The sequence below is a fragment of the Chiloscyllium plagiosum genome, chromosome 31 (genome assembly GCF_004010195.1).
Source record: "Chiloscyllium plagiosum isolate BGI_BamShark_2017 chromosome 31, ASM401019v2, whole genome shotgun sequence".
Lineage (NCBI taxonomy): Eukaryota > Metazoa > Chordata > Chondrichthyes > Orectolobiformes > Hemiscylliidae > Chiloscyllium > Chiloscyllium plagiosum.
The window spans coordinates 5747469-5774481 of NC_057740.1; the positions used below are offsets into that span (position 1 = coordinate 5747469).

Sequence of the window (27013 nt, forward strand, 5' to 3'; positions counted from 1 at the left end):
TACACCTTGAGTAATAAAATGCATCTGCAGGGGAACCTCTAGAAATCCAAATTTCGGATTATCTGGCAAGATCGCACAGTATCAATGCTTGGCTAAACTGTAATCTGGCATTCGATTAACTGAATGAACTACTCCCTGCCTGCCTCCTTTTGGGTAATGGGGGTTCCTCTGTATTTCATGTTGCTTTTAGGTGGTTATGAATTTTGCTCTATCCTGTACCAAATGTAGTTAAACTGCAGGTGAAATGTGGAATTTCGCATTCCCATATTTTCAGGCGAGTTTACACAGGTGTAGTTTTATGCTCTAACTTCAATAGGAAGAAGCTCTGAATATTATAGGTGAAAAGAATGGTTGATCTGTTTTGAAATTCTGAAAGATGGAGGAAACTTGGAGACTATTAGAACTGTGTCAGTTTAAGAATGAGGCTTACCTTGTTAATATAGGAAACATTTTGAGGGTTCTCCAATGAATTCACTACATCAAAGCAGTGGATCTAAAATATTTTGAAGACCTGAGGAAGATAGCTGGATTACGAAATATGGTTTATTTGAAACATTCAGTAGTGTGGAGTTGAGGCTAAAATTATTGATTGATTTGGTAGAGCAGGCTTGAAGGGCACAGTGACGTACTCTATAATTGAGGGTTGTGGATTTTGGGAAAGAAAAGGAAATGCTTTCAATCTTTAGAAAGAAAGCAGTATAGAGTTTTTCAGTGTTTAAGTGGTAATAGAATCTCAAGACTGGTGTTTTTTTGCAACCAAATACCTTTTTGGATGAAGGGAGTACCATGGGTACTCTATTTACATTATTTATCAACCAAAGGAAATTGTTCGGGATTACTGCTGGAGTGATATGTACATATTGTTCAAAGCAATTTATTAAAAGAATTAAATGCAATCCTTTACATATGGGTAGCTCAGTGATGTGACAAAATAAATTCTGGACTTAAAAACAGGACCATGCAAGGGAACAGCTTTCCCATTGAGCTGTGAATGTGGTCTTAATGTCTGTAGTTGAAGCAGAGATCATGTCAATGTTTAAATGATTGTTATTTAGTAGCCCAGTGAGTGTTAGCTTGAAAGTTAATGCCCCACGAGTCCCACAGATTTGTCATGTCTGAACAGGATTTAAAATGCATGCAACAGGTGACTGAGCAAAACTTTAATTTTAAACAAAATAATGGGATGTGGGGTTGCTGACTGGGTTACAATTTATTGCCCATCCCTAGTTGTTCTTGAAGGTGGTGGTCAGCTGTCATCTTGGACTCCCCTGCAGACCTTGGTTGGGGGGGATATTCAGTGTTAAGATGGAGTTCTAAGATTTTGACCCAGTGCCACTGAAGATGTAGCTTGGAGAACCTGCAGTTGGTGTGTACCTATGGATCTCCTGCCTTTGTTTCTAGATGGTAGAAGTTATGGGATTAAGAAGGTGCTGTTGAAGGACACATGGGAAGTCAACTGCAGTGATTCTTTATGGTCTACAGTATACTACTGCCACTGTGCATTACTTCGCAAGTCCTACTTAACAGTGCACTGGGTGTGTCTTGTTTAGTTTGCCAAGACATTCCTGGGCACTCTGTAAGGTGTTTGGAGCTGTACTGGAGCTTTGATTAGTGGCGTGCCTGTTGAGTCTTCAAGCGTATTGCTAGTATGTTGTTAAATACCATAAGCTTTGCAGTATCCAGTGTTTTCAAAACCAAGTGCACTAGAAGACAGTATTAGAATGGAGATAATATTCAGTGTTTCCCCTAGGTGGTTTTTTGACCCAGGAGGAGAAAGTGAGGTCTGCAGATGCTGGAGATCAGAGCTGGAAATGTGTTGCTGGAAAAGCACAGCAGGTCAGGCAGCATCCAGGGAACAGGAGAATCGACGTTTCGGGCATAAGCCCTTCTTCAGGTTTTTTGACCCAGACTTGCGTATTGTTGTTACCAACTTGAAATTTGCAGATGTTACCAAAGTTTGGTAACATAAAATTCCACAAGGGATAATTTACTATAGTAATGAAATACGTGGACACTTAGAAAAAGTGCACTTCTATGAAATGATAACTTCAACGATATGGCTTCACAAGTAGAAGCCAAGGTACTATATGGTGCTATGAGATACCCTATCATATTTGTTGCCGCAGGAGAAACGTGAAGTAAAACATCTAGGTTTTTAAAAATCTTGACTCAAATGGGAGCCGTGAAATAAGTTACAGATGCCCGCTCAGCCAGTGATAGAATAAGATAGACCGGTGCTGGCTGTGCCTTACTGTAAGATGCCCCTGAACAGACATTTAACTCCACTTTCATCTAATAAATGCAGCCACACCTGCTGAGTTTCTTTAGCAATTTCTTTTTGTTCCTGACTCTAAAATATTCGCCTGCATGCCAAATCTAGAATATTCTTCCCAAATCAATGCAGGGAAGGACTTCAGAAAATACGTGAAGATTGAGCAGGGTTACCTCAGGAGGTGTTCGGTAGGCAACCTCCAAAGACGTCGTAATAACATTATCTTCAATCTGATAAGTTGCTTAAGCGACATAACAAATAAAAGAGTAAAAGTAACGATTTGGAACAAAATTAGTGTTGAGGATACATTCCCCGCCCCCACCTCTGCCTGGCCGCACTGTTAACAATTGAGCAGCGAGGCCGCTGCATCTACCACACCATAACGGCGCACCCGGCCAATCACAGAGCTGTCTCCCAGCTGCGGCCAATGAGAACGAAGAGGAAACGGTTAATGCCCAACACTCAATGATGGACAGGACAATTGTTTAATCAAGAACAGAGGGCAGGAAGTGGCCCTTCAAACCGCCTCACGCCATGCCACCGGTAGGGATGGTGATGGACAGGCGAACTGGCCAACCAGAGTGATGGAAAGGCGGGATAATGCTCATCACCTTATGGCACGTCACCGGATGTTCTGGTGGGTGAATGACAGCTTTCGCAGCCAATCGGAGTGGCGGATGGGCGGGCTGTGACGTCAGTTCTGGCCCGGTTGCCGTGGCGGGGCCGGAGAGAGCGGGGGACTGTGGTGAGGGAGAGTCCAGTCGATCCGTCGGCGGCGGCGGGTAAGGCCGTGAATCATGTCTCTGGGAAAGTCTGAGTGACTCGGGCCATCTTTGGTAAATTAATGGTTTGCGTCCTTCTTCGGCGGAACAATGAGTGTGGATCAGAGAGAGGGTGGTGTGAGGAGGAGCCTGGGCACTCCGACCTCCTGAACCAGCACAACTCTACCGGCTTCACCAATATAACTTCACTCTTGGTTATTGTTCATTTAAAACTTGAATCATGCCACCTTCTGGACTCTGCCCAGAACTGGGATGTGGGCAGTCCCAACCTGGGCTTGCTTCATTTGAAGTGAAAGGGGAGACAAAAGGCTGGAGAGTATGGTTTTAATGACCACACGAATTTGTGCCTTGTCTTGTTTGAGGATCCAAAATACTCGCGGATTTGGTGATGTGTTGCGCACTCAGGCTGGGCATGATTCGCGAAATGGTGCAGGGTGTTCAAATTCTGGATATTTTGTAGTTAAGAGACAAAAAAAAACCCCCTGCAGATGCTGGAGTCCAAGGTAGACCGGCAGGAGGCTGGAAGATCAAAGCAAGCCAGGCAGCATCAGGAGCTGGAGAAATCGACCTTTCGAGTGTAACCCTCCTTTCACTAGAAACGTTGGCTTCTCCACCTCCTGTTTTGCTGTATTCTTCCAGCCTCCTGCTTGTCTTTAGAGATCTTAGCTACCATTGTCAAAATAGATCAAAATAAGCTTTTCATGAAATGACTTATTGTGAATGACTATTGCAAACTCATGGCAAAAATGCAGCTATACCCTTTTGTTGTTGTTGTAACTGATTAGGTTTTGTTTACTGATTCATTTTTAATTTCAAAATTTATTAATACTTGTGAAGATACTACTTAATGGGTAAGATTGTTCTCATGAACTTTGCCTGTATGTTATATTGTATGGTGTACATCCTCTTGTGACTGGATATTATGTTTACTGTTATCGAAGTCAGTCAATTCATCGTTTGAAACATTGTGGTAGGGTTTGCTACTATTGGACTGCACTGTCCCCAGACTAATAAGAGAAAATTACACGGGGTTTCTGCTGTTTATCTGGTGACTTTTCCTAGAGAGTGCACAGAAGTGGACATTATTCAAGGATATAATATGAATCACCTCTCATCACAGCCATTATTGAAAAATCTGTTTAAACATTTAGCTCCCAAATAGTGAATTGCTGATGCATCTGAAACTGGAATTGCACCCGGGTTGAAATTTGCAGGCACAACTAATTGATTTCATCTGCGAGTACTGCAAAAATACTGTTAGCTTTTATGTGATTGCAATGTGGGGAAGATAATGGGGTATACCAATTGCAATAGTTATTCAGTTGAAACATTGGCAATGTTCAGATTCTGTACTGCAAGCAACTCATTTCAAAGAGGACCATGATCAGATGGGGCAATGAGTAGCAGGTGAAGTTTAATCTAGCTAAATGTGAGGTGCTACATTTTTGTCGGACAAATCAGGGCAGAAGTTACCTACTTAATGGGGAGGATCCTGGGGAGTATTGTTGAAAAGAGACCTTCAAGTGCAGGTTCATAATTCCGTGAACGTGGTGTCACAGATTGATAGGATAGTGAAGGTGTTTGGTACACTTGCCTTTATTGGGTGGTGCATTGACTATAGTTGGAAGGTCATGTTGTGATCATACAGGACATTGGTTAGCCACATTTGGAATATATCCTTCAATTCTGATCTCCTTGCATTAGGAAAGATGTTAAACTTGAAAAGGTTCAGAAAAGATTTTCAAGGATTTACCAGGGGTTGGAGTGTTTGAGCTATGGGGAAAGACTGAAAAGACTGGGGCATTTTTCACTGGAGCATTAGAAGCTGAGCGATGACCTCATAGAAGTTTATAAAATCATAAGAGATATGGATAGGGTAAATAGCTAAGGTCTTTACTCTGGGGTGGGAAGTCCAAAGCTTAAAAAGTATAGATTTAGGGTGTGAGGGAAAAGATTTAAAAAGCACCTAAGGGGTGACTTTTGCAAGCCGGCTGGTGCATGTATGGAATGAATTGCCAGAGGAAGTGGTGGAGGCTGGTACAATTACAACATTTTAAAGGCATCTGGATGGTACATAATTAGGAAGGGTTTCAAGGGATGTGGGTTAAATGCCAGAAAATGGAACTGAAGGGTCAGTTTCTGTGCTGTATATTTCTGTGCCTCCGACTCTAAATGCTACCAAACAACATTTGAGACAAAACGACTTGAACTGATGCTAAGACAGATTAGGACACAAGGTAATGGCAGACATCTATCATGAGAGATACTGATTTGTGTGATTGTTATGGTGAACTATGCTAACCTTGCCTGATGGGGCTCTGGAGATTGTACTGTCTGACACATTTTCGACAGATAAATTCAATGGATTGGCCAAATCAGCACAGATGTCATTAAATTAGCACTGAGTTGAAGCTGAAGAGTTGGCTACCCTGTCCTTTCAAGAAATGTCAAGGATGCTTCTGAGACAGTGAATGTGGAAATTGTTCAGCCTTTTCTCTGAGCTAATGAGAAAGTGTATACGGTATGAGCAGGAAGGGTAAGAGTTAAGTTTTGGGTTGTGTCAGACAAAGGCTCAGCTAGCATGACTTGGATCAGATAAGAAGTTGCAGTAAACAGTGAGGTGCTGGAGGCAAGGTATCTCTTCGCTTGTTATTCAGCTGATAACATTTTATTCACACTGTCTGACACTCTTGATCACCTGCAGAGACCTATTATTTGGCCTGTCAACACTCCATTCACCACACCAATTGTATGATCTTTTGATTAATCTGCCTATACATTCTGTGCCTGTGTGCTTCTCTATCACTTCACCTGAGGGAGGGGCAATGCTTTGAAAGCTTATGATTTCAAATAAACACATTGGACTATAACCTGTGTGTCATCTGACTGCTGACCTTGGACAGAACAATGGAACCTTCTGTGATGAGTGTTGTCTTTAGCACCAAGTGTCAGATTGGTGATGGCAAAGCTGCCAATACCTCATATTGGTCAGTGCTGATAGATGACAATATGGCAACATTGTGGACCAAGACATTTGCCTTTGTGATGCTAATGGATAAACTGAATACTTTTCAGATGTGAGAGTTTATCCGCGTATTCCTCAGTATGCAGCATCATCGATGTAGAGCAACCTTCTGAGCACTTAGTGCCACATTGTCTCAGGATCTCAGGTGAGCAAGATAAATACTTTTGTCCACATACACACCAAAAATATCAATGATGAAGTCATTTGAGAGCGGCAAAATGAGAAATATCCCAAAAAGTGTTGGTTTCAGAATGCAATATTGTTTGATTCCAAAGATTTCTGATATTACCCTGTCCATGCCTATCCTGTCATTGTGGAAAGATTGTATTCAGCAGCTTCAGTGAGCATTTTGAATATACCACTTCTGTTCACATCTTTGAGGAGAAAGTGAGGACTGCAGATGCTGGAGATCAGAGCTGAAAATGTGTTGCTGAAAAAGCACAGCAGGTCAGGCAGCATCCAAGGAGCAGGAGAATCGACGTTTTGGGCATGGCTCATGCCCGAAACGTCGACTCTCCTGTTCCTTGGATGCTGCCTGACCTGCTGTGCTTTTTCAGCAACACATTTTCAGCTCTGTTCATATCTTTGCATGCTTTGCTGTGATTGTTGCTTTAAGGTGGATACCTCTATTCACAGTATTTCTCTTGCAGTTTCTAGACTGAGATCATCATGTCAGTTGTCAATCTTCTTCCAGTTCTGAAACCAAACTGGAGTTTGGCATAGTTGTGTTCAGTCTGAGGGCAACACAGTCAAGTTTCCCACAGTCTGTGGCTTCTATAATCGCTAGGCTCAATATTTCTGCTTTTTCTGGAACTCCTACCCAACACCCCACTATCCTTCTAAATTGGTTCTTAAAAAGCCACCTCTTGAGCAAAACATTTGTGGTACTCGTTTAATTCAAAGATCAGGGCAAAAGGTTTGTTAAAGAAGTAAAAAGACCAAAGTTTTGGGAAGGAGTTCAGAACTTAAAGCCATATAGCTGAGGCCATGTTTTGTTAGTGGTGCCATGCCAGTGGGGGGTGGTGGGGGGGGGAGGTATTAGATACCAGAATTAAAGAAATATGACAAACTTGTAGGTCATAGACTTAGAGCAGGTTACTGAGATAGCAAAGAGCAAAGTTATGGAGGAATTCAACAGTAATGGTGAGAACTTTGGAACTGGGTGTGCTCAACTGGGAGCCAGTGTAAATCAGTGAATACAGTGCATATGGGAGTGACAGGTGACCAGTACTTGGTGTGAGTTAAAAGACAGGCTCAGAGGTTTACACAAATTCATCTTTTGGGAAAAGGCCAGGTTGACTAGGGGTGCACTGAACTGGTCAAGTCCTGAGGTAACAAAGATATGGATGAGGATTTCTGAAGCAGAAGAGAAATGGTATACAATACTTAAGTGGAGGTAGAAGGGTTTGGTCAGGAGTTGCATGCATGTTTGGATTCTCACTTTAGGGATCAGATATCCGGGAGCAGAATTCTAATCAATGACCAATGATACAATTACATTGGTTTGCCTAGTGTTTGAGTTGAAGTCTCTGCCCAGACAGTACAGGATGTGAGAGAAGTAGTCGAACAATTCAGAAGCAGTGAAGATGCTGAGAGTGATGGAACTTGCAATAGTGGTCTCTACCTTTAGCCTAAAATGGCTGTAATTCTCAGTTTGATATGCCTAAAAGGCACCAGTAAGTGTACATTTATCTTCTGTTGAAAAATGTGGTGCTAGAAAAACAACAGGCCAGGCAGCATCCGATGAGCAGGAGAATCGACGTTTCGGGCATAAGCCCTTCAGGAATTCCTGAAGAAGGGCTTATGCCCGAAACGTCGATTCTCCTGCTCCTCGGATGCTGCGTGGCCTGCTGTGTTTTTCCAGCACCACGTTTTTCAACTCTGGTCTCCAGCATCTCCAGTCCTCACTTTCTCCTACATTTATCTTCTGAACATGTACATATACAATTACCTTTCCTTTCAACAATAAGATAATGTTGAACAATTACAGGTAATACTTTTTCAATGAAAATATTCTAGGAATGCAATGACAGTTTAATTCAGCTCTGACCTTGCAGTACTACTGTTGTGAGCTGGATCTGTGTAGGTTGATGAAAAGCGAAAATACTTATTTCATAATTAGAGGAAGTATCTCAATCCTCAAAATGTTTGTTAACCAGACACTGTGAGCTGATTAAACCCAGCATTATTCTGCCTCAAAACATAAAAAACAGAAATTGCAAACCTACCTGTTTTGCTTTGGGTTGATGTTAAGATCCCACGCTACAGTTTTAACAATAGGTTGTATGTGAATATATAACAAAAACACATGCAGAACCAGTGGCATTATGCACTTGAACAAAAAATTGATAAAGATGCAACTTAAATATGGAACGAAACATCATAAGCCGTGTCACAGAAGTGTTAGAAAGCAGAAGTTTGATACTGAGCTGTAGATGGCAGACGACCTAAAACTTTTTACTTTTAATTTAGTCATGGCATGTGGGCATTGCTGGCTCGACCAGGATTTATTGCCTATCCTTAATTGTCCAGAGAGCAGTTACAACTCGACCACACTGCTGTGGACCTGGAGTCACACGTAGGCCTGACGAGGATGATAGTTTCCCTTCCAAAAGGACTTGAGTGAACCAGAGGGGGTTTTCTGACAATCAACAATGGATTCATGATCAACATTAGACTCTTAATTCCAGATTTTTAAACTGAATTTAAATTCTACCATCTGCTCTAGCAGGATTTGAACTCTGATTCTCCAGAACATTACTTGAGTCTCTGGATTAACTGTCCAGTGATAATACAACTAGGCCATTGCTTCTCTCATCAAAGGGATAAGTTTTTAAGGAAAATCTTACAGGAGAACAGGGAGTTCGAGGGACAGAGAGGTTTAGGATTGGATCTCTGAAACTTTGAGCTTGGGCAGCTGAGGTCACAGCCACCAACAGTGATGTAATTGAGATGCTTGAGAGGCCAGAATTAGATGAGAGCAGACATTGTATTGTACTGACAGGATACAAAAGTGAAAAGAAGCAAGATGAGGATTTTAAAACCACGATGTCATGTGGAGATCCACTGTAGGTTAGTGAGGACAGTATGAATGTACATAGGTGAATGGGAGTTAGGTCCCAGCCTGCAGAGTGTTGGGTGGCCCCTAGTTTACAGGAGATAGACTGAAAGGCTGACCAGGAGTGCATCGGAACAGTTAATTCTAAAGCTAACAAAGACATGGATGAGGGGTTTCAGTGCCAAATGAGCTGAAGTTGAAGCTGAAAATGTGTTGCTGGAAAAGCGCAGCAGGTCAGGCAGCATCCAGGGAACAGGAGAATCGACGTTTCGGGCATAAGCCCTTCTTCAGGAATCGGGCTTATGCCCAAAACGTTGACTCTCCTGTTCCCTGGATGCTGCCTGACCTGCTGCGCTTTTCCAGCAACACATTTTCAGCTCTGATCTCCAGCATCTGCAGACCTCACTTTCTCCTCAGAGCTGAAGTTGAACTCTGGCAATGTTACAGAGGTGGAGACATAAGTTAAAAATTGCACAATGCCAGGTTATAGTCCAGCAGGTTTATTTGGAGGCACTAGCTTTTGAAGCACTGTTTCTTCGTCAGGTGGTTGTGGAGCAGGAGCAGGAGCAAGAAACAACGCTCCGAAAGCTAGTGCCTCCAAATAAACCTGTTGGACTAGAATCTGGTGTTGTGATTTTTTAAAAAACTTTGTCCATCCCAGTCCAACGTCGGCTTCTCTAAATCAGAGATAGAAGTGTTAGTGATAGACCGAATATGTGAATGGAAACTCCAATATGACACCAATGTTGTCACAGCTTTACTGAACAGAGTCACAACTGGTATTCACATATTTGCCACTGTCAGAGCTTGAAGAGGTTATGAAATGCAGTTAATTAGGTAAGTTGTTTGGGTTAAATGAAAAAGGAATGTTAGTTTTTAAGGGTGCGTGGTGTTCATTTATGGCTTGACTTGTGACTGTGATGTGGTAATGTGTGATCTTGCTTTGGAATGTTTGAACATTCTCTGCAAAGGAGTTATCAAAGGAAAAAATAATTCCTGGACTGAGGTTGGAATGTGATGATAATGTGGTGTCAGTATTGCGAATTATGGGGAATGTCTAATGAATATATTTGCTGTAGATGGCACAGGTATGAGTGTTGTTCACTGTGTGGTGTTGAAGATTAGGTTGCTGGTAAACATGAATGCAGAGCGATAGACTGAGTGAGAACAGCTGTAAGACATCACTCTAACTTAGAGGTAGGTAATAACATTGGCACTGGAAAATTGTTTAGTTCATAGAATCTACAATAGTTAGAATCTTTTTCTGTAAGTTTTGAGCAAATAACACAAAGATTTTAAACTCTGTTCCAAGACTGTTAGGAGGTTTGTGATTGAGAGTATATAACGATTTTACTATGAAACAACTCTTGTGTTAATGGGGCATATTTGGGTGCCAGTTAGTACAGAGAGTGACTGAAATGTCTTACTGTTCTAGTTTGAAGTAAATTACAGTTCCTTGCAACTTGAGAGCAGTAGACGAGTAGATTTTCTGATAACATCATGTTGTGAGTTTCCCTGACTATTGTAAGCATTCAAATTGCAGTAACAACAGTCAATACTTGAATCACTCAGTGTGTAACAATGAGATGTGATGGAAAGACTTTGCTTCAGAATGTGAGAAAGCAGCAGTTAGGCCTATGAAGCCTATTACTCTCATAGCATGCAACTGCATTTAGAATAGCCCTAATGTTTTGCTTTCATTGCATCATGTGTCTATGTACTTCCAAGTGTAAATCTATTGTTATTTCCCTGTAATTTCAATGTGTCCCCAGTTTTCTGAATTACATCATAATTCATACTTTAATCCAGAAGCCTGCTGAAGCTTTTAGTTGTTTACAAAAGAGTCCAGTTGCCTGTGAATTTACATCTGATAAGCCTGCTCTGCTGGATTCCTGTTATAGCTGTACTCTTTACCAAATGTGTTGCTGCTCAGATCAAACCCAAGGAACAGTGCTCATTTGCAATTTTTCAGAAAACAAATTTATTCAGAATTTAAATCTAATTTTCAAGATTCATCATGAAGACCATCTCCAGAGGTTAGACGATTCGTATAGTTGTAGATAAAGGATACCATTCCAGAGTGCTGCCTATTTCTGGGCACCACACTTTAATAAGGATGATGATTGAAGAGGGTATGGAAAAGATTTAAGAGCATGGTTCCAGGTATGAGAGACTTCAATATGTGTTGAAGTTGATGCTCCTGTTCTTGGAGGGATGATTAGATCGAAGTGTTGAAAACCTCCAGGAGAATACACAGAGCTGATAGGGAATAATTGTTCTCATTGATTACTAGTATCAAGATTGAGAGGAAACATGAGGAAAACCTTTTTCACTCCACAATAAGCAGTTAATTTGTAGAATTCACTGCCTGAAAGTGCAATGGAAGCAGAATTAATCATAGCTTTCAAAACAGAATTGAATAAAAACCTGAAGAAATAACATTTGCAGGGCTATGGGTAAAAGGTATGAGATTCAGACTGGCTCAGTTGGGAACCAGATTGGATATGATGGGCCAAATAGTCACCACCTATGCTGTAACTAATATGATTCTGTTTTACAGCTTTTAATGTGGTACAGGGTGTTAAGGTACCTAACAGCATAATTGGAAAATGGTTGATATTGTATCATATAAAGCACTTAAGAGGTGATCAGCAGCTTAGTCAAAAATGTAGATGGGAGTATTCTAGATTTTGGGTCCTGGATGACTAAATATGTGAATGTCAAAGAAAAACAGGGATGCACATGAGAGGCTGCCATTAACGTAGAGAGCATTGTAGGGCGAGAGGAGTTTACAGATGTGAGTGGGTGAAGTCATTGGACACCGTTCTAAATTTGAGTAATTGCTAACCTGGAAGATGACTTAGGACAGGAAGCATTTCTCGAATGTTCTGGGCCTTATGGCTTTTTCTGTACACTGGACCTAAATAAGAACATAAATATAAACATCAGTATGTGGAAAATTCTCAATTCCATTATCATGGACTTTATAGCGGTGCACTTAGAAAGCAGTGTCAGTGTGGATTTATGAAAGCGGATTCATGCTTGACAAATCTGTTCGAATTCTATGAAGATGTAACTTGTAGAGTTGACAAGGGGGAGCTAGTCGATATGGTATATTTGGGCTTTAAGAAAGCGTTTGACAGTGGTCCGCATAAGAGATTATTGTGCAAGATTAAAGCACATGGGATTGGGGCAAGTGTATTGAAATGGATAGAAAACTTTGTTTCATAGAGAGGAAACAAAGAGTAGGAACTAATGGGTCCTTTTCAAACTGGCAGGCAGTAACTTGTGGGGTGCCACAGGGATCGGTGCTAGCACCTGTGCTATTCACAATATATAGTCGTGATTTGGGTGAGGGACCAAAATGTTTGCAGATGATACAAAATAGGATGGGAGGGTGAAATGTGATGAGGATGCAGAAATGCTTGAGCATGATATGGACAGGTTGGGTGAGCGGGTAAATCAATGGCATATGGAGTATAATTTAGATAAGTGTAAGGTTATTCACTTTGGAAGCAAAAACAACAAGGCAGATTACTACCTGAATAGCTGTATATTGGGAGAGGGGAGTGTGCAGCAGGCCCTGGGTGCCCTTGTGCACCAGTTGCTGAAGGTAAGCATGCAGGTGCAGCAGGCGGTAGAGAAGGCAGTTGGCATGTTGGCCTTCATTATGAGAGGTTTCAAGTACAGGAGCAGTGATGTGTTCTTGCATTTGTACAGGACTTTGGTGAGGCCACACCTAGAATATTGTGTGTAGTTTTGGTCTCCTTTTCTGAAGAAGGATGCTCATGCTCTTGCTCTCGAGGGAGTACAGTGAAGGTTTACCAGGCTGATTCCGGGAATGGTGGGACTGATTTATGAGAAGAGATTGACTGACTAGATTAGGATTGTTTTTGCTGGAATCCAGACAAGTGATTGGGGGAGCACATAGACACTTTATAAAACTCTAACAGGATCAGACAGGGTAGATCCAGGAAGGACTTTCCCAGTGGTGGGTGCATCCAGAACCAGGGGTCACATTCTGGAGATTCAGGGTGGGCCATTTAGGATGGAGATGAGGAAACATTTCTTCAACCAAAGAGTGGTGGGCCTGTGGAATTCACTACCAAAACATTGAATGTACTCAAGAGGTGGCTAGTTACATCACTTGGGGCGAATGAGATCAAAGGTTATGAGGGAGAAAGCAGGATTAGGCTATTGAGTTGGACAATCAGCCATAATCGTGATGAGTGGTGGAGCAGATTTGAAAGGCCAAATGACGACCACCTGTTCCCATCTTCTAGGTTTCTATAAACCTGCATAATTAAGGATAAAGCCCCATCTGGTATACTGTGTTCACTTCTGGGCACCGTGCCATAAGAAGTATTGTTTTACCTTGAAAGAAACAGAGCACAGATTCATCAGAATGTTATCAGAGATCCAATGGTTAAATTTTGGGGGAAGATTACACAGATCAGGTTCATGTCTTGGGTTTAAGCAGGTTAAGATGGGTTTTAACTGAGGTTTTTGGGTTTTAAAATCATTGTAGGGTAGATAAAAACTATTTCTACAGTTATAGAAGTCTCCTACTTGGAAATGTTCCCTTAAAATCAGAACAAGGTAAATGATGAGGGTAGTTAGAAAATACTACTTCATGTAGAGTAGTCAGGATTTGGAACTTTTTCTGTACAAAAAGCAATAGATTATCAATCAATTGTAAATTGTGATTAATGGATTGTTGTTGGATAAAGGTAAAAAGGAATATGCAACTAATATGGGTAAATTTTCAGATGCAATCCAGCCGTGATTTAATTCAATGACAAGACAGTTAACAAGGGGCTGGATGACCTAATCTTCCGATGGATCTATTCTACAAGTTTTGCAGTGATGTGCTCCTGGCATGCGATCTTTTAACTGTATGGCAATACGATAGCTTTAAGTGGTTATTTTATCCTTTTTGTTTTCTTTGAAAGACTTTAAGGCAGAGGTGATGAGCTGTCTCTTTGGAAAGCCAATTAAACAAACAGCTAGTGAGATCTTGGGGTTTTTTTAAAAGTTGAACCAGTAAAAGCGGCCTGAAGGGGTGTGGTTAAGCTCTCTCAGAACCAGAATTTTTAGTTTTAGTTTTTTTTTCCTATATTGTTACTATATTGGTACAGTTACTGTTTAGTAGCTCACTAAGCTGTTATTCTGTTCAGTTTTCCAATGTAGAGTTACAGCTAAACCGATTATTTTCTTTTTTTGGTCTTGTATTTTAACTAGGGTGTTTTACTTCAAATCTGGTAATTTGACCAATCAAATTGTGTCTGGAACGCAGCACCCACTTAGCTTTAAAACAAGAAAACAGTAGGGTTTAGTCTCTCTTAATACCTTTTTAAGGGAGTCTGGTCTAGACCATAACAACTGTATGATGTTTATTTGTGCAGTGCAGGAGTGACATTGTACACTGTTCTCATGACCTCTTTGTGTTTTGTATTTGTAAGATTGTTCATTAATCTCAGCCTAAATTGGAGTAATAGAAATACAGTGTACCAGTGCCTATAAATCAGAACTATATCTGTAGTATCTTATTTTCAATAGGGACCAGATGCTATGACTTTAACTCCAGTCGTATGCTTGGGAAGTACTGTATATTGTTTCAGTTGAATGGTTTCACACTAACTGCAAACCAGCTGAGGCCACCATGAAGATCCCACCTTCTCAACCTCATACCTCACCTGCAGTGTGGTGACCATAATGTTGAAATCACCATCAGTTGTCTCTTTGTAATGAGAGAGCAGTGTATAATCCTGAGATTATGGCAACTTTACTTTTACCGTACCCATATACTGTGCAAACCCTTTTACTGACTTTTCTTAAAACTAGATAATTCTTCATCAAAACAATACAATTTTAACAGCTACTTATGATGTAAATGATTTTAAATACTTGCATTTATAAAATGGCTGGAAGATTGACAGTGAAAGTTTGAGATAAGACTGTGTATTTTCACTTTACGTCATAGTGAAAGTGTGTTAAAGATAAAGAAAGCACTCTGTTTAAGTGGAGCCACTTGCTCTGGACATGACCATATGTTGTGGAAGCGATTAGAGGACAAGTAGCAGAACACAATCATGCTTGTCCTATTTCTCTGTTCAGGATGTGAAAATAAAAGCAGTTATTGGAAATCTGAAATAAAAACAGAACTTAAGAGTCATATTGGACTCCAAAACATTAACTCTGTCTCATTCATTCCTGTTTTTTGTTTAGAAACATGAACATTGCTGTGAAAAGTTAGTTTAATGTCCTCCTCTCAGACTTGCATTTCAGTGGAAGTGCTTCAAGCTAACATTGGCTTCTCTGATGAATGATTAATCCCTAAAATGTTAGTGTTTTGTGTGTGAGAAATGTAATTTTTAAAATTCCTAATAAATAAAAATTAGGCTGTTTTGAATGTTTCTTGAAATATTCAGTTTAAATAATGGTATGTCTATGTTCTAGACCTACTGTTGAAATTGAAGAAATTTTCCTGAATTCCAGCATCTCCAATTAATACTTGAAGTAGATAATGACATTGGATCTGACCTGCACGATGGCAGTTTTCAAGCAAGATAATGTGGAGAAGTACTATGAGATGGGAGAAGAGTTGGGGAGGTGAGTTAACAGGCTGTCTGATTTATGAGCACTTTGTTATTTTTACAAGCTTAGAATCTGTGGTTTGATTTCTTCCTGAAGTATTGTATTCCTTTTTAGTACTCAAGTTGGAATATTATTGCGTGCAATTCTGGTCTCCTTCCTATTGGAAAGATGTTGTGAAACTTGAAAGGATTCAGAAAAGATTTACAAGGATGTCGCCAGGGTTGGAGGATCTGAGCTACAGGGAGAGGCTGAACAGGCTGGGGCTGTTTTCCCTGGAGCGTCTGAGGCTGAGGGGTGACCTTACAGAGATTTACAAAATTATGAGGGGCGTGGGTAGGATAAATAGGCAAAGTCTTTTCCCTGGGGTTGGGGAGTCCAGAACTAGAGGTTGGGATATCTGGTCGGCATGGACGGGTTGGACCGAAGGGTCTGTTTCCATGCTGTATATCTCTATGACTCTGACTCTTAAGTTTAGAAAAGTCATGTGCTGAATAAAATTGGAAGAAATTGTGTGCAATTCATGAAATCAGAAACATCCACTAGGATCCATTTCAGCTGATATTCCTGTTCTTCCTGTCAGAATTCTACATCAGCCTCTATGTAATGAGTGTGGATGTGTAATCCCAAAAATACTTCAGTTGTACTCAATTGAAGCTCAAAATAACATTAAATGGTTCCTAAGTAGGATATTTAAGCATAACTAAGTTTGGTGAATGGTCATTGGCATTTGACTGGTGTTCTCCTGCTTTGATTTGCTTGTCTTTTTGTATTTTATTGCTTAAATGTTTAGGACATGAGTTATGACTTGTCATTATTTGTATACTAATGTTTTGACTCTACCAAAAGGTGTCAGCTTGGTGGTAGCTTTAATCTGAGTAAGAGAAAGTCTGTTCAAATCCTCTTCCATGAAATTTGAGCATATGATCTGGATTGTCAATCCAGGATGATATTGGGAGTGCTGCTGCTTTTCAGATAAAGCTTTAAGGCTGGTCCACATCTGTCAGATGGAGTCAAAAGAGCGATGACAGGGGAGGCAGTAGCCTAGTGGCATTACCACAGGACTGTTAATCCAGAAACCCAGATAATGTTCTGGAGACTCAGGTTCCAATCCCACTATGGCAGATGGTGGAATTTGAATTCAATAAATATCTGGAAATATGATTCTATTAGTGACCATGAACCCATTGTTGATTGTCGGAAAAATCCCATCTACTCCTTTTAGGGAAGGAAACTGCCATCCTTACCTGGTCTGGTCTACATGTGATTCCAGAACTGCAGCAATGTGGTTGACTCTTAACTGCCCTCTGGGCAATTAGTGGGGAGCAATAAATGTTCCCTGGATGCTGCCTGACCTGCTGTGCTGTTCCAGCAATAAAGTTTCAACTTTGATCTCCAGCATCTGCAGACCTCACTTTCTCCAGCAATAAATGTTGGCCTAGCCAGTAGCTCTCTCATTCAGTGAATTTTTTAAAAAGTATTTGAAGAACAGGTGAGCAGTTTTCCTTCACCCAACATCAGTAGAGTGGCGAGTTTTGAAAAGATTTGTAGCTCAGGTTGATGTTCTGGATGTAGGTTTGCTCACTGAGCTGGCACGTTTGTTTTTGGACGTTTTGTCACCATACTAGGAAACACCTTTAGTGAGCCTGTGGTGTAGCCCGCTTTCTACTATATTTTTAAGTTTCCTTGGGCTGGTGATGTCATTTCCAGTTCTTTCTCAGGGGGCAGTAAATGGGGGATCCAAATCGACGCGTTTGTTGATAAAGTTCCGGTTGGAATGCCATGCTTCTAGGAATTCTCGTGCGTGTCTCTGTTTGGCTTGTCCTAGGGCATGTTGTCGTAGTTGAAGTGGTGTACTTAGAGGTTTATAAAATGATGAGGGGTAAATAGACAAGCTATTTTCCCTGGGGTGGGGGAGTCCAGAATGAGCTGGTGTAGACATTGGTGCGAGAGAAAGATTTGCAATGAACCTAAGTGGTAACTTTTTCACACAGAGGGTGTTGCGTGTATGGAATGTGCTTCCAGAGGAAGTGGTAGAGGCTGGTACAATTACAACATTTAAAAAGCATCTGGATGGGTTCATGAATAAATAGGGTTTAGAGGGATATGGGCCAAGTGCTGGCAAATGGGACTAGATTAGGTTAGAATATCTGGTCGGCATGCACGAGTTGGACAGAAGGGTCTGTTTCTATGTAGTACATTTCTCTGACTCTGACTCTGTATTGGATTCTAGATACTAACTGTTTTTCTTCCACATATGCTGCATTGACATGAGTACATAATCCCAGCTGACAAATCAATATTGTACTGAGGAAGTCTGTCTTCCAGATGAGAAGTTCTGTTGGAAAACATTTTCTTCAAGTGTGCACTTTTGAAGTTTCAGTTTGTATTTCACAAATGTGGGAATTTACTTGTCCTGTGCTCGCTCTCTCGCTGTCACTCTCTCCATTTCACCACCACCCCCACTTGTGCAGTACTGCTATGTTTCATTTTGGTTGGTATTGTTCTGTTCATCTGACTACATAACACTTATCTGATGAGAGATATTATCTTCCCACTCATTAGAACAGTATGCCCCAGATATTGGGAATAAATATCTAGAGTGTAGATAGCAACCGGATTACTGTATATCCTAATACATCGGCTGTGAATTAGCAATAAGTTAAAGACTAGTGTTCAAAGATCTTTTAAGAAAGCTGTGACTTTAAGTAGAATCCCTGAGTTTTATCTAAGAAATTTATATCAGTTCAATTCTGGTATTTAGCCTTTAAGCACAACCAGAGCCCAATCACCAACATCTGGCTTACTCTTATGCAGACCAGATAATTGAAGGGTTTGAATCATTCTTAGTCAGTGACTCATTATTGTCCTATAGACAGAATGGCAGACCAGTGTCTTTATAAGGATAAGTATGTCATGTAGCACTATTTGTTATAATTAGCTCATCACTTCAGTATTTGCATTGCAGACCAATATCTCAAATCTTTTGTATGAGATGAATTTTCTGAAAGATTGTAACATTTTTGAACCACAAACCAATACTGCAGATTTTTTTTACTTCAGGTTGCCCTGCTCCTCTAATTCAAACCTATCCATTAAATTGATCACTTTGTAGCATAGCATGTTAACGTGTCAACAGAGGTTGCTGTGTATCTTTTCACACTTTTTTTTTGTTCTGTGATTAGAAGAATTGAAAGTTTGATTTTAAGCCTTGTGTCCCTCTAATTTACTTTTTAGCTACATAGTCTCGTTTTGTGTTCTGTCAAGTAGCTGCAGAGTCTGTGACACAGACTTTCAATTTTGATTTTTTTTTCTTGACTTTTTTTTAAAAGTCCTTGGGACTTGTAGATCAAGTGAGCTGCTGTAAATAAAGGATATCTGATTTCTCCCTCTAAAGTGAAATATTTTATTTTATTCTCCACTTCCCATAACTCTTGAGTAATAAGTGTACTGCCAAGTCAGAAGGATTGATATCATTTGGAATATTGGGTAACACTATGGAGAATGGAGTTGGTTCCAATGATGGCCAATTATGGTTCCTATCAAACTCAGATCACCGATCTCATTGCCCTGGTGGCACAGTGACTCAGCAGTTAGCATTGCTGCCTCACAGCACCAGAGACTCTGGTTTGATTCCAGCCTCGGGTGCCTGCCTGTGTGGAGTTTGCACATTCTCCCCAAGTCTACGTGGGTTTCCTCTGGGTGCTCCGGTTTCCGTCCGCAATCCAAAGATGTGTAGTTTAGATCGGTGTTTCTCAACAGGGGTGGAAGCGCCCCCTGAGGGGCGTTTGCCCACCTTCAGTGGGCGTTGAAGTCAAAAGGGGCGGCAAGGGGGCACTGAACGACTTTGTAGAGAGCTTACCAATCACTTGGAAGATTGCCGTGTCCTTGAAGGACATTGCTGTGTGCAGATGGATAGTCGCATAACACAAGTGTGTTATTTTCCCTGCACCCATGGAGACGTGGGCTCTGGTTGCTGCGCTATTATTGATGGTCTTCTCTGCGAATGGCAAACCAATTGAACTCGTTCGCAGTTGGCACTGATTCTACTGCCGAGATCAATATCACCTAACTTATGTCGCTTCTAGGAAGATGAAATGCAGCTTTTCAACTGTTCTATTGGGTGGCAGAATGAATGCACGTTAAAGCTAATTAGCCAATCAAATTTTGCCACTGAGCATCTTAAAATTATCGTGATATAGTAATACCCATGATTCTATCAGGGTATTCGAGCGACAGTGTAAAAGTGGCCTCATTGAGTAAGAAAAAGTGCAAGCGGTATAGCATGGACTATTTGTGATATGGCTTTATTCAATCTCCATCTAAAGCATTTACCACTGTGCTTGCTCTGTGAACAAAGTTTTTCCAACGAGGCCATGAAGCCTTCCTGTCCTATTAAACATTTGGAAAAGAAACACAGTGACAAAAAGGACAAAGATTTGGCATATTTTCAAACATTAAAGAATAAATTCAATCAGCAACCAACGATTTCCACTGCTTTTTCAAAGATGGGAGCCACAAATGTGGATGGCCTTGTGGCATCATACAATATAGCGAAGCTAATTGCAAACTGTGGAAAACCTCAATTCCGTGGTGAATCGTTGGTGCTTCCAGCTATTGCCAGAGTATTATCAACCATGCTACATCAGAAACCATCAATGACTATCAAGTGTATTCCTCTTAGCAACGATTCTGTGAGAAGGCAAATCGATGAAATGGCCTCAAATGTTGAGGATAAATTATGTTCCCTTTTGTTATCAAAAGAAATCGCCTTACAAATTGATGAAAGTACTATATGCGGAAATCAAGCTTTACTTTTTGGGGTACGTACGTTTCATTGACAAAAATGAAATACGAGAAGAACTACTTTTTGCTCTGGATCTACCAACAGATACCAAAGGTAAGACTATCTTCAACTGCGTCAAGGATTATTTTGATAAAAAGTCTGTTCCCCTCAAAAACATTGTTGCTAGTGCTACGGATGGCGCGTGTGCTATAGCTGGCCGACATCAGGGATTTGTCGCATTATTAAAGAGAGAAGTGCCACATGTTTTCACAGTACACTGCATTAATCATCGGCAGCATCTGGCTGCAAAGAAACTTCGTGAAATCCTCAACCATTATCTACAAGTGGTGATAGATGTGGAAAATTATATAAAGAGACATGCTCTGAATGAACGACTTCTCCGCCAACTCTGTAAAGATAAGATGAATTTCTGCAATTGCTGCTACATACAGAAGTGAGATGGCTCGAGAAAGGAAAACGCCTCAATCGTTTCCGTGAAATGTTCGATTCTATCATCTAATTCCTACAAAGAAATAATGAAAACCTTTTGTATGAATGTGCATATCTTGTGGATATATTTGACAAGTGCAATTCGCTGATCATGCAGATACAAGGAGATAATGTGAGTTTCATGAAAGCAAGGAATGCTGTTACATCTTTTATTGAGAAACTTGATCTCTTTCTTCGGAATATCAGTTGTCGCGAGTTTTACCAGTTTCCGAGTTTAAACAATATCGTGGAGGATGTTACTGATGATCAATTACTTATCTACTCAGCTCACATTCGTGCACTGCAGGATGATATGAAAATACGATTTGCTGACCTTATCGAGATGGAGATCCCTACATGGCTGGCTGACCCCTTTTTCTCATGTGCAGAAGAAATGGACATTCGCCTTCAGGAAGAAATGATAGAGCTCCAAAATGACACTACAATGAAAATTTGGTTTTCGCAAATGGGGAGCCCCTTTTTTTAGATTCAAGATGCCACCCAATGTCGTTTCCCACTATTAAGTGAAGAGGCAAAGCGGTTTGCACGACCATTTCCTACCTCTTATTTGGTTAGAAAGGATTCGGTGCCATCGCCAGAATACAAGATAAGACCCGCAATCACATGGATGTTGTTCAGCGTGGTGACCTGAGATTGCTTTTGACAAAAATTGAACCAGATGTATATGATTTAGCAAGATAACATGAACCACAAGGATCGCATTGACTATGTTGCTGTCACAGACTAAATTTTATACAGTGAGCCAAAAGTAGGTGGACAGTAAGAACTGTAATAAGTGATTTTTTTTTTGTTGTATATAAAATCTGTTATTTCACAAAAGTTTTCCATTTTCAGCACTGCAGTGTATCTCAGTTATATGTGCAAAAACAGACTTTGGTGATTTGGGGGTGTTGCATGATTTCAAGTGTAAGAAGGGGGCGTTGAATACAGAAAGGTTGAGAAACACTGGTTTAGATGAATTGGCCATGCTAATATGACCACAATGTTCAGGGATGTGTAAGTTAGGTGCATTAGTAGGCTAAATGTAGGATAATAGGTCAGGTGAATGGATTCGAGTGGGTTACTCTTTGGAGGATCGATATGGACTTGTTGGGCCAAAGGGCCTGTTTCCACTCTGTAGGGATGCTATGGTTGTTGCTGAGTGCTGTGGAAAGTTTAAGATTCTCTGCTGCTGCATTTTAAATAATAGTGTGAAGCCTAATGAGTCGTTTTAACTGTTTATTCTTTGAATAGGTATTTAGAAACAGTAGATGTGCACATAAAATTGGAAAGAGAAAATATGTTAATAGATTAAGTGAATGGGGAAAGACTGTGGCAAATGGATTTCAATACAGACAATTGTAAGGTCATTCACTTGGCTCTAAAAAGGATAATACAACACACTTTCTCAATGGTGTAAGGCTATAAATAGATGAGACTGAACGATATTTGGGGCAGTCTAGATACGTAGGTCACTTAAATGTCATGGATGGGTAAAATAAAATATCAAAAGGGATCATTAGAATATTAGCCTTTATCTAGAGGGCCACATAATAAAGGGTTAGAAGTCAGTATATTAATGCAAAACCTTGGTTAAACCAACTTGTGATGCTGTTTTATGTCGAGGCACTTTGTCACAGGAAGGATACATTGGTCATGCAGGTAATACAGCATAGGTTTATTGGAACAAATTCTGGTCTTCAAGGGTTAAATTACAAGGAGATTACATGAACTAATGTTCCATTTCCTAGAACTTAACTAGATGTTTTTCAAGCTATTAGGAGATGCACGGGATAGATACAGAGCAACTATTTCTATCGTAAAATAAAACAAAGAACTGTAGAGGGTGTGGATTTGAAACCAAAACACAGCTGAGGAAGTGCTTAATCTGATGAGTCACTGATCTCAAAACATTACCTCTGTTTCTTCCTCTACAGATGCTGGCACACCTACTGAGTTTCTCCAAAAACTTTGCTTTTGCAACTATTTCTGTCAACTGGAGAATCTAGAATATAGTCTACAAATTAGAGGCAGGCCTTGAAGGAGTGAATTAAGAAAACACTTTCAAAGTTAAAAGTAATTCAAAATTTTGGTTATTTTAAGGACTGTTGATGGGTTATTTGTTAATTTTAACTCTGAGATGAATAGATTGCTGTTAAAATAGGTGTGAAAGCTCATAGGAATGAAATGGTTGTCTCTGGTCCCCGTGCTCCTATGCAATGTTGCACTCAGAAGAATTTCACATAAGTATGGTCTGGTGCCTTAGTCGACCAATAAATAATACCACAGGTACCTTTTTGGTGATTAAAGTTATTAGGGTTGAATGGTCCCGGGCCATTTTGTGTATTTGAGAGATATGGACAAATAAAGTAAGTTGAATTCAACCATGATTGTTTAGTCAATTTGTAAATACAAGGTGTTTTTTATTAGTATAGAAGATGCAAACTATACAAGTGTGATTGAACTTGGATGGGTGTGTAAATGTTTCTCATTGGAAGGTGGAGGTGCCATTTTAATGGAAAACAGAGCAGACAAATTAATATTTCAGGTTGAGATTCAAGTGTAGTAGCCAAAGGCTAAGAGATCATTCTGTCCCTTGTGCTGTTTTTGCTACTCATTTAGATCCATATCCCTTGGCTCCATAAGCCTAAGACATTTGTTAGGTAAGTATGTTATCGAACCCTTTTGAAATTTTGAATTGACTTAATCTCAAATAGATTTTAGGGGATAGAATTTTAGGTTTCTACTAATCTTTGCTTGCTGATTCCAATTTGAATAAGTAAACTGTTCTTTGTTATCAAATACAGACTAACATGCTGTGTGTGTTTCTCATGTTTTCTGCTGGCTACCAGAAACTGATGGTGCTGTGATGAATTGCTACCCTCCTATGTTCATTTCAGTTACGTATCAGCCTCGCCCTGTTTGTTCCCCCAGTGGCCAGTTTGCTATTGTGAGGAAATGCCGTGAGAAAAGCACCAACGTTGAGTATGCAGCGAAGTTCATCAAGAAGCGGCGCTTGTCTTCCAGCCGTCGAGGGGTGAGCCTTGAGGAGATTGAACGGGAGGTGAACATTTTGAGGGAGATCCAGCATCCGAACATCATTACTTTGCACGATATCTTTGAAAATAAGACTGATGTTATTCTCATCCTCGAGCTGGTGTCGGGCGGGGAGCTTTTTGATTTTCTTGCAGAGAAAGAATCGTTGACAGAGGAGGAGGCGACTGAATTTCTCAAACAGATTTTGGATGGTGTACACTACTTGCATTCGAAGAAGATTGCTCATTTTGACCTCAAGGTATTGTTTCATTGCCTCAGCACTTTTGAAAGAAAACACAAGAGCATTGTATGAATAATTTAACCATATAATCAATATACTTTTAAAATCAAAGTTGCAATCACTATTCACTACTTCTTAATCAAATCTATAAAGACAGTCAGTTGTGACCTGCATACTGACCTTGGTTCTTCATATAGATATCTTTGCATTAAATAGTTGGTATTTAGTTATTTTGGGCATCACGCTAAAGCTTAGCTGAGGAAATTTCATAAAGTGTTCAAATATACAAGCAGGTATTGATTGTTCCTTGACCTCATCTGCAGTTTCTGTCCTTCTGGATATATTTATTTCCATTTAGCCAAGCACTGCTTTCTAATAATTAACCCAGTCGATGTGCAGTTAATCAAGTTCTGTACCTTACAGTATAAAAGAAATGTGTTGGAATAAAAACATGTTGAAATTCCCCTAAGGTCAGCATGACTCTGTGAAGGGCGAAAGAGTTAACATTCCATGTATTCAGAAAGATCATTGATCTAAAATGTTAACTCTGTTTCTGCCTCTGTAGATGCTGCCAGATCTGAATATTTTTTATATTTTTAGTTTATTTTGGACTGGCCCCTAAGCTCCACCTGGTATTTGCAATTATTGGTCTGGAAAGTGCATCATTGCAACGGGCAATGGAAATTTTGCAGCTCATTCACTCCATCTCTTTCCTCTTGAGGCATTTGCCTTTTCACCCTAAAGTGTGCCAGGCCACAAAAGGGATTTTCTGTCCTATTAGCAGGCTAGTTATGCTGTTATTCCCATCCTGGCTAAGATAGCAAATTGCCCAGATGTCTTTTGAATTGTGACCTTTTGTGGCCTCAGGTATGGCTGTCTTCTAGACAAATTCTGAGCCATGAGAGTAACACACATGGGGAAAGACATCCCCAGACACAACCTGAGGCTCACTCTCTGTCATATTAAGTAGGTGTGCAGACATCTTTTGTTGCAGGGTGTTGTTGTGACGAGTTTGAGACTGAAGATTAAAGTCTGTCAGTGGCTATCTTAAGGATGGTACGTTTTATTTTCTGTCATGTTTAGTCCTTTGTGATTTAATTCCGAGGGATGTGAGGAGAATCTCTGCCAATAACTTCCTGTGAATGGATTGAGGATCATGTGACTCTGTTCCGGGTGGGTTCCTTCCCACAACTCTCTGGTAACACTGTTTGAAGTGTTGCGTTGTATTTTGTCTCGTGTCAAATTGGCTCCACATTTACTTCATACTTTGCTCTGCATTGTCCAATATGTAGTTCAGGGCTCCCCAAAAGAGGGGCTTGGAACTCCAATTGGAGTCACGAGCTAAAACTTCTGAGGTCATGAGATCCAAGTTAGTATTGGCTCATTGGAGTTCCAATCAAGTTTGAACAGCAGTGCTGCTGCTCAAACTGCTGATGAGGGATCATGACAGTTTTCAAGCCTTAAAGAAAAGGTTTAGGAAGCATTGACATGGTTGAAAGTCCTCTCAGGTGCTATTATATTACACAGTAATCACTAACTGAGGGAAGAGATTTGCAGCCCAGCTTTCATAAGTAATGCTGAGGTACCTGAGGCTGTAGAAGTATTTGAATTTTTAACAGTTCTGAGGAATAACAAATGTTAACTTCTAGGATGTGCAGTCCAGTAAACCCCTGAAGTTTACAGCATAAAAGCATTCCACTTAACCCAATGTATGCATATTAAATCTTCACTAAAACAGTTGCAGACTGATTTTTCCTCACCCATGAATTTATTTCCCCTTTTAAATATTTACTTATCCCTTTAAAAGATACAGCAGTGCCTGTCTTAGCTACTATGTAGAAAAATACTCCATTCACTACTCACTTATGTATAGGTATTTACCTGAATTATTCTGGATCAGTGGTGCTGGAAGAGCACAGCAGTTCAGGCAGCGTCCGAGGAGCAGTAAAATCGATGTTGCCTGAAACGTCGATTTTACTGCTCCTCGGATGCTGCCTTAACTGCTGTGCTCTTCCAGCACCACTGATCCAGAATCTGATTTCCAGCATCTGCAGTCATTGTTTTTACCTATTTACCTGAATTAGTCTCTTCACTTGCAATCACCGCCACCCAGATGAAACAGTATTCCCATATTCACCATCAAAGCTTCATAATATTAAAGACCTCTATTAATCAAAAATCATAGTTTCTCTGCTATAGTAAAAATAGTCCCAATGTCTCAATTATCCTGCAAACTATACTCTTCCATCTTTATCATCTTCCCTGGTGACTCTACACAAAAGACTTCCTCTGTCTTTAACACATTTTCTCTAATCGGGTTTCTTAAAAGGCACTCACAGCTTAATCATTACCTTGTTAAATGGATTAATAATAAATTCTCATTTACACATAGATATCACACTCAACCAAACTTCGTTAACCAGATCAAAAATGAATCAGAGCCAATTCTGTGAATTTTCTTGAGTGAAAGAGATGTATTAAACCTGAGCCACACTGAGAAAGTAATGTGGCTATGGAGACAGGAAGGTACAGCTAGTTGCTGTTTAAAGTTTCTAGTCCTGGAGTTACAAAAATTAAACCAGAGTCCCAACTGTGTAGCTGCTGTTCTGTTTCCTCGGGTTGACGAGGCATGCAGGTAACCTTGATTTCTCTTTGCACGTAGTTTTGTCAAGTTACTTTTTCAAGGCACTGATCCCAGAGACAGAGAGAAGGTATCATTGATGTTAGTCT

The 27013-nt window shown here is 40.3% G+C and overlaps 1 protein-coding gene across 4 annotated transcripts in view; it reads left to right on the plus strand.

Moving 5' to 3' along the window:
- The first annotated feature begins 2874 nt into the window (after positions 1-2874).
- The window catches only part of dapk3 (death-associated protein kinase 3), a 45738-nt gene continuing 21599 nt past the window's right edge, over positions 2875-27013 (plus strand). The window contains exons 1-4 of one of the 4 annotated variants that reach the window (XM_043720887.1): positions 2875-3108; positions 6130-6224; positions 15597-15749; positions 23941-24301. In XM_043720887.1, the coding sequence (XP_043576822.1) occupies positions 15664-15749; positions 23941-24301 (447 nt within the window). In that variant the 5' untranslated portion in view covers positions 2875-3108; positions 6130-6224; positions 15597-15663. The remainder of the gene's footprint in view (positions 3109-6129; positions 6225-15596; positions 15750-23940; positions 24302-27013) is intronic. The other 3 variants (XM_043720886.1, XM_043720888.1, XM_043720885.1) reach the window with 3 other exon arrangements.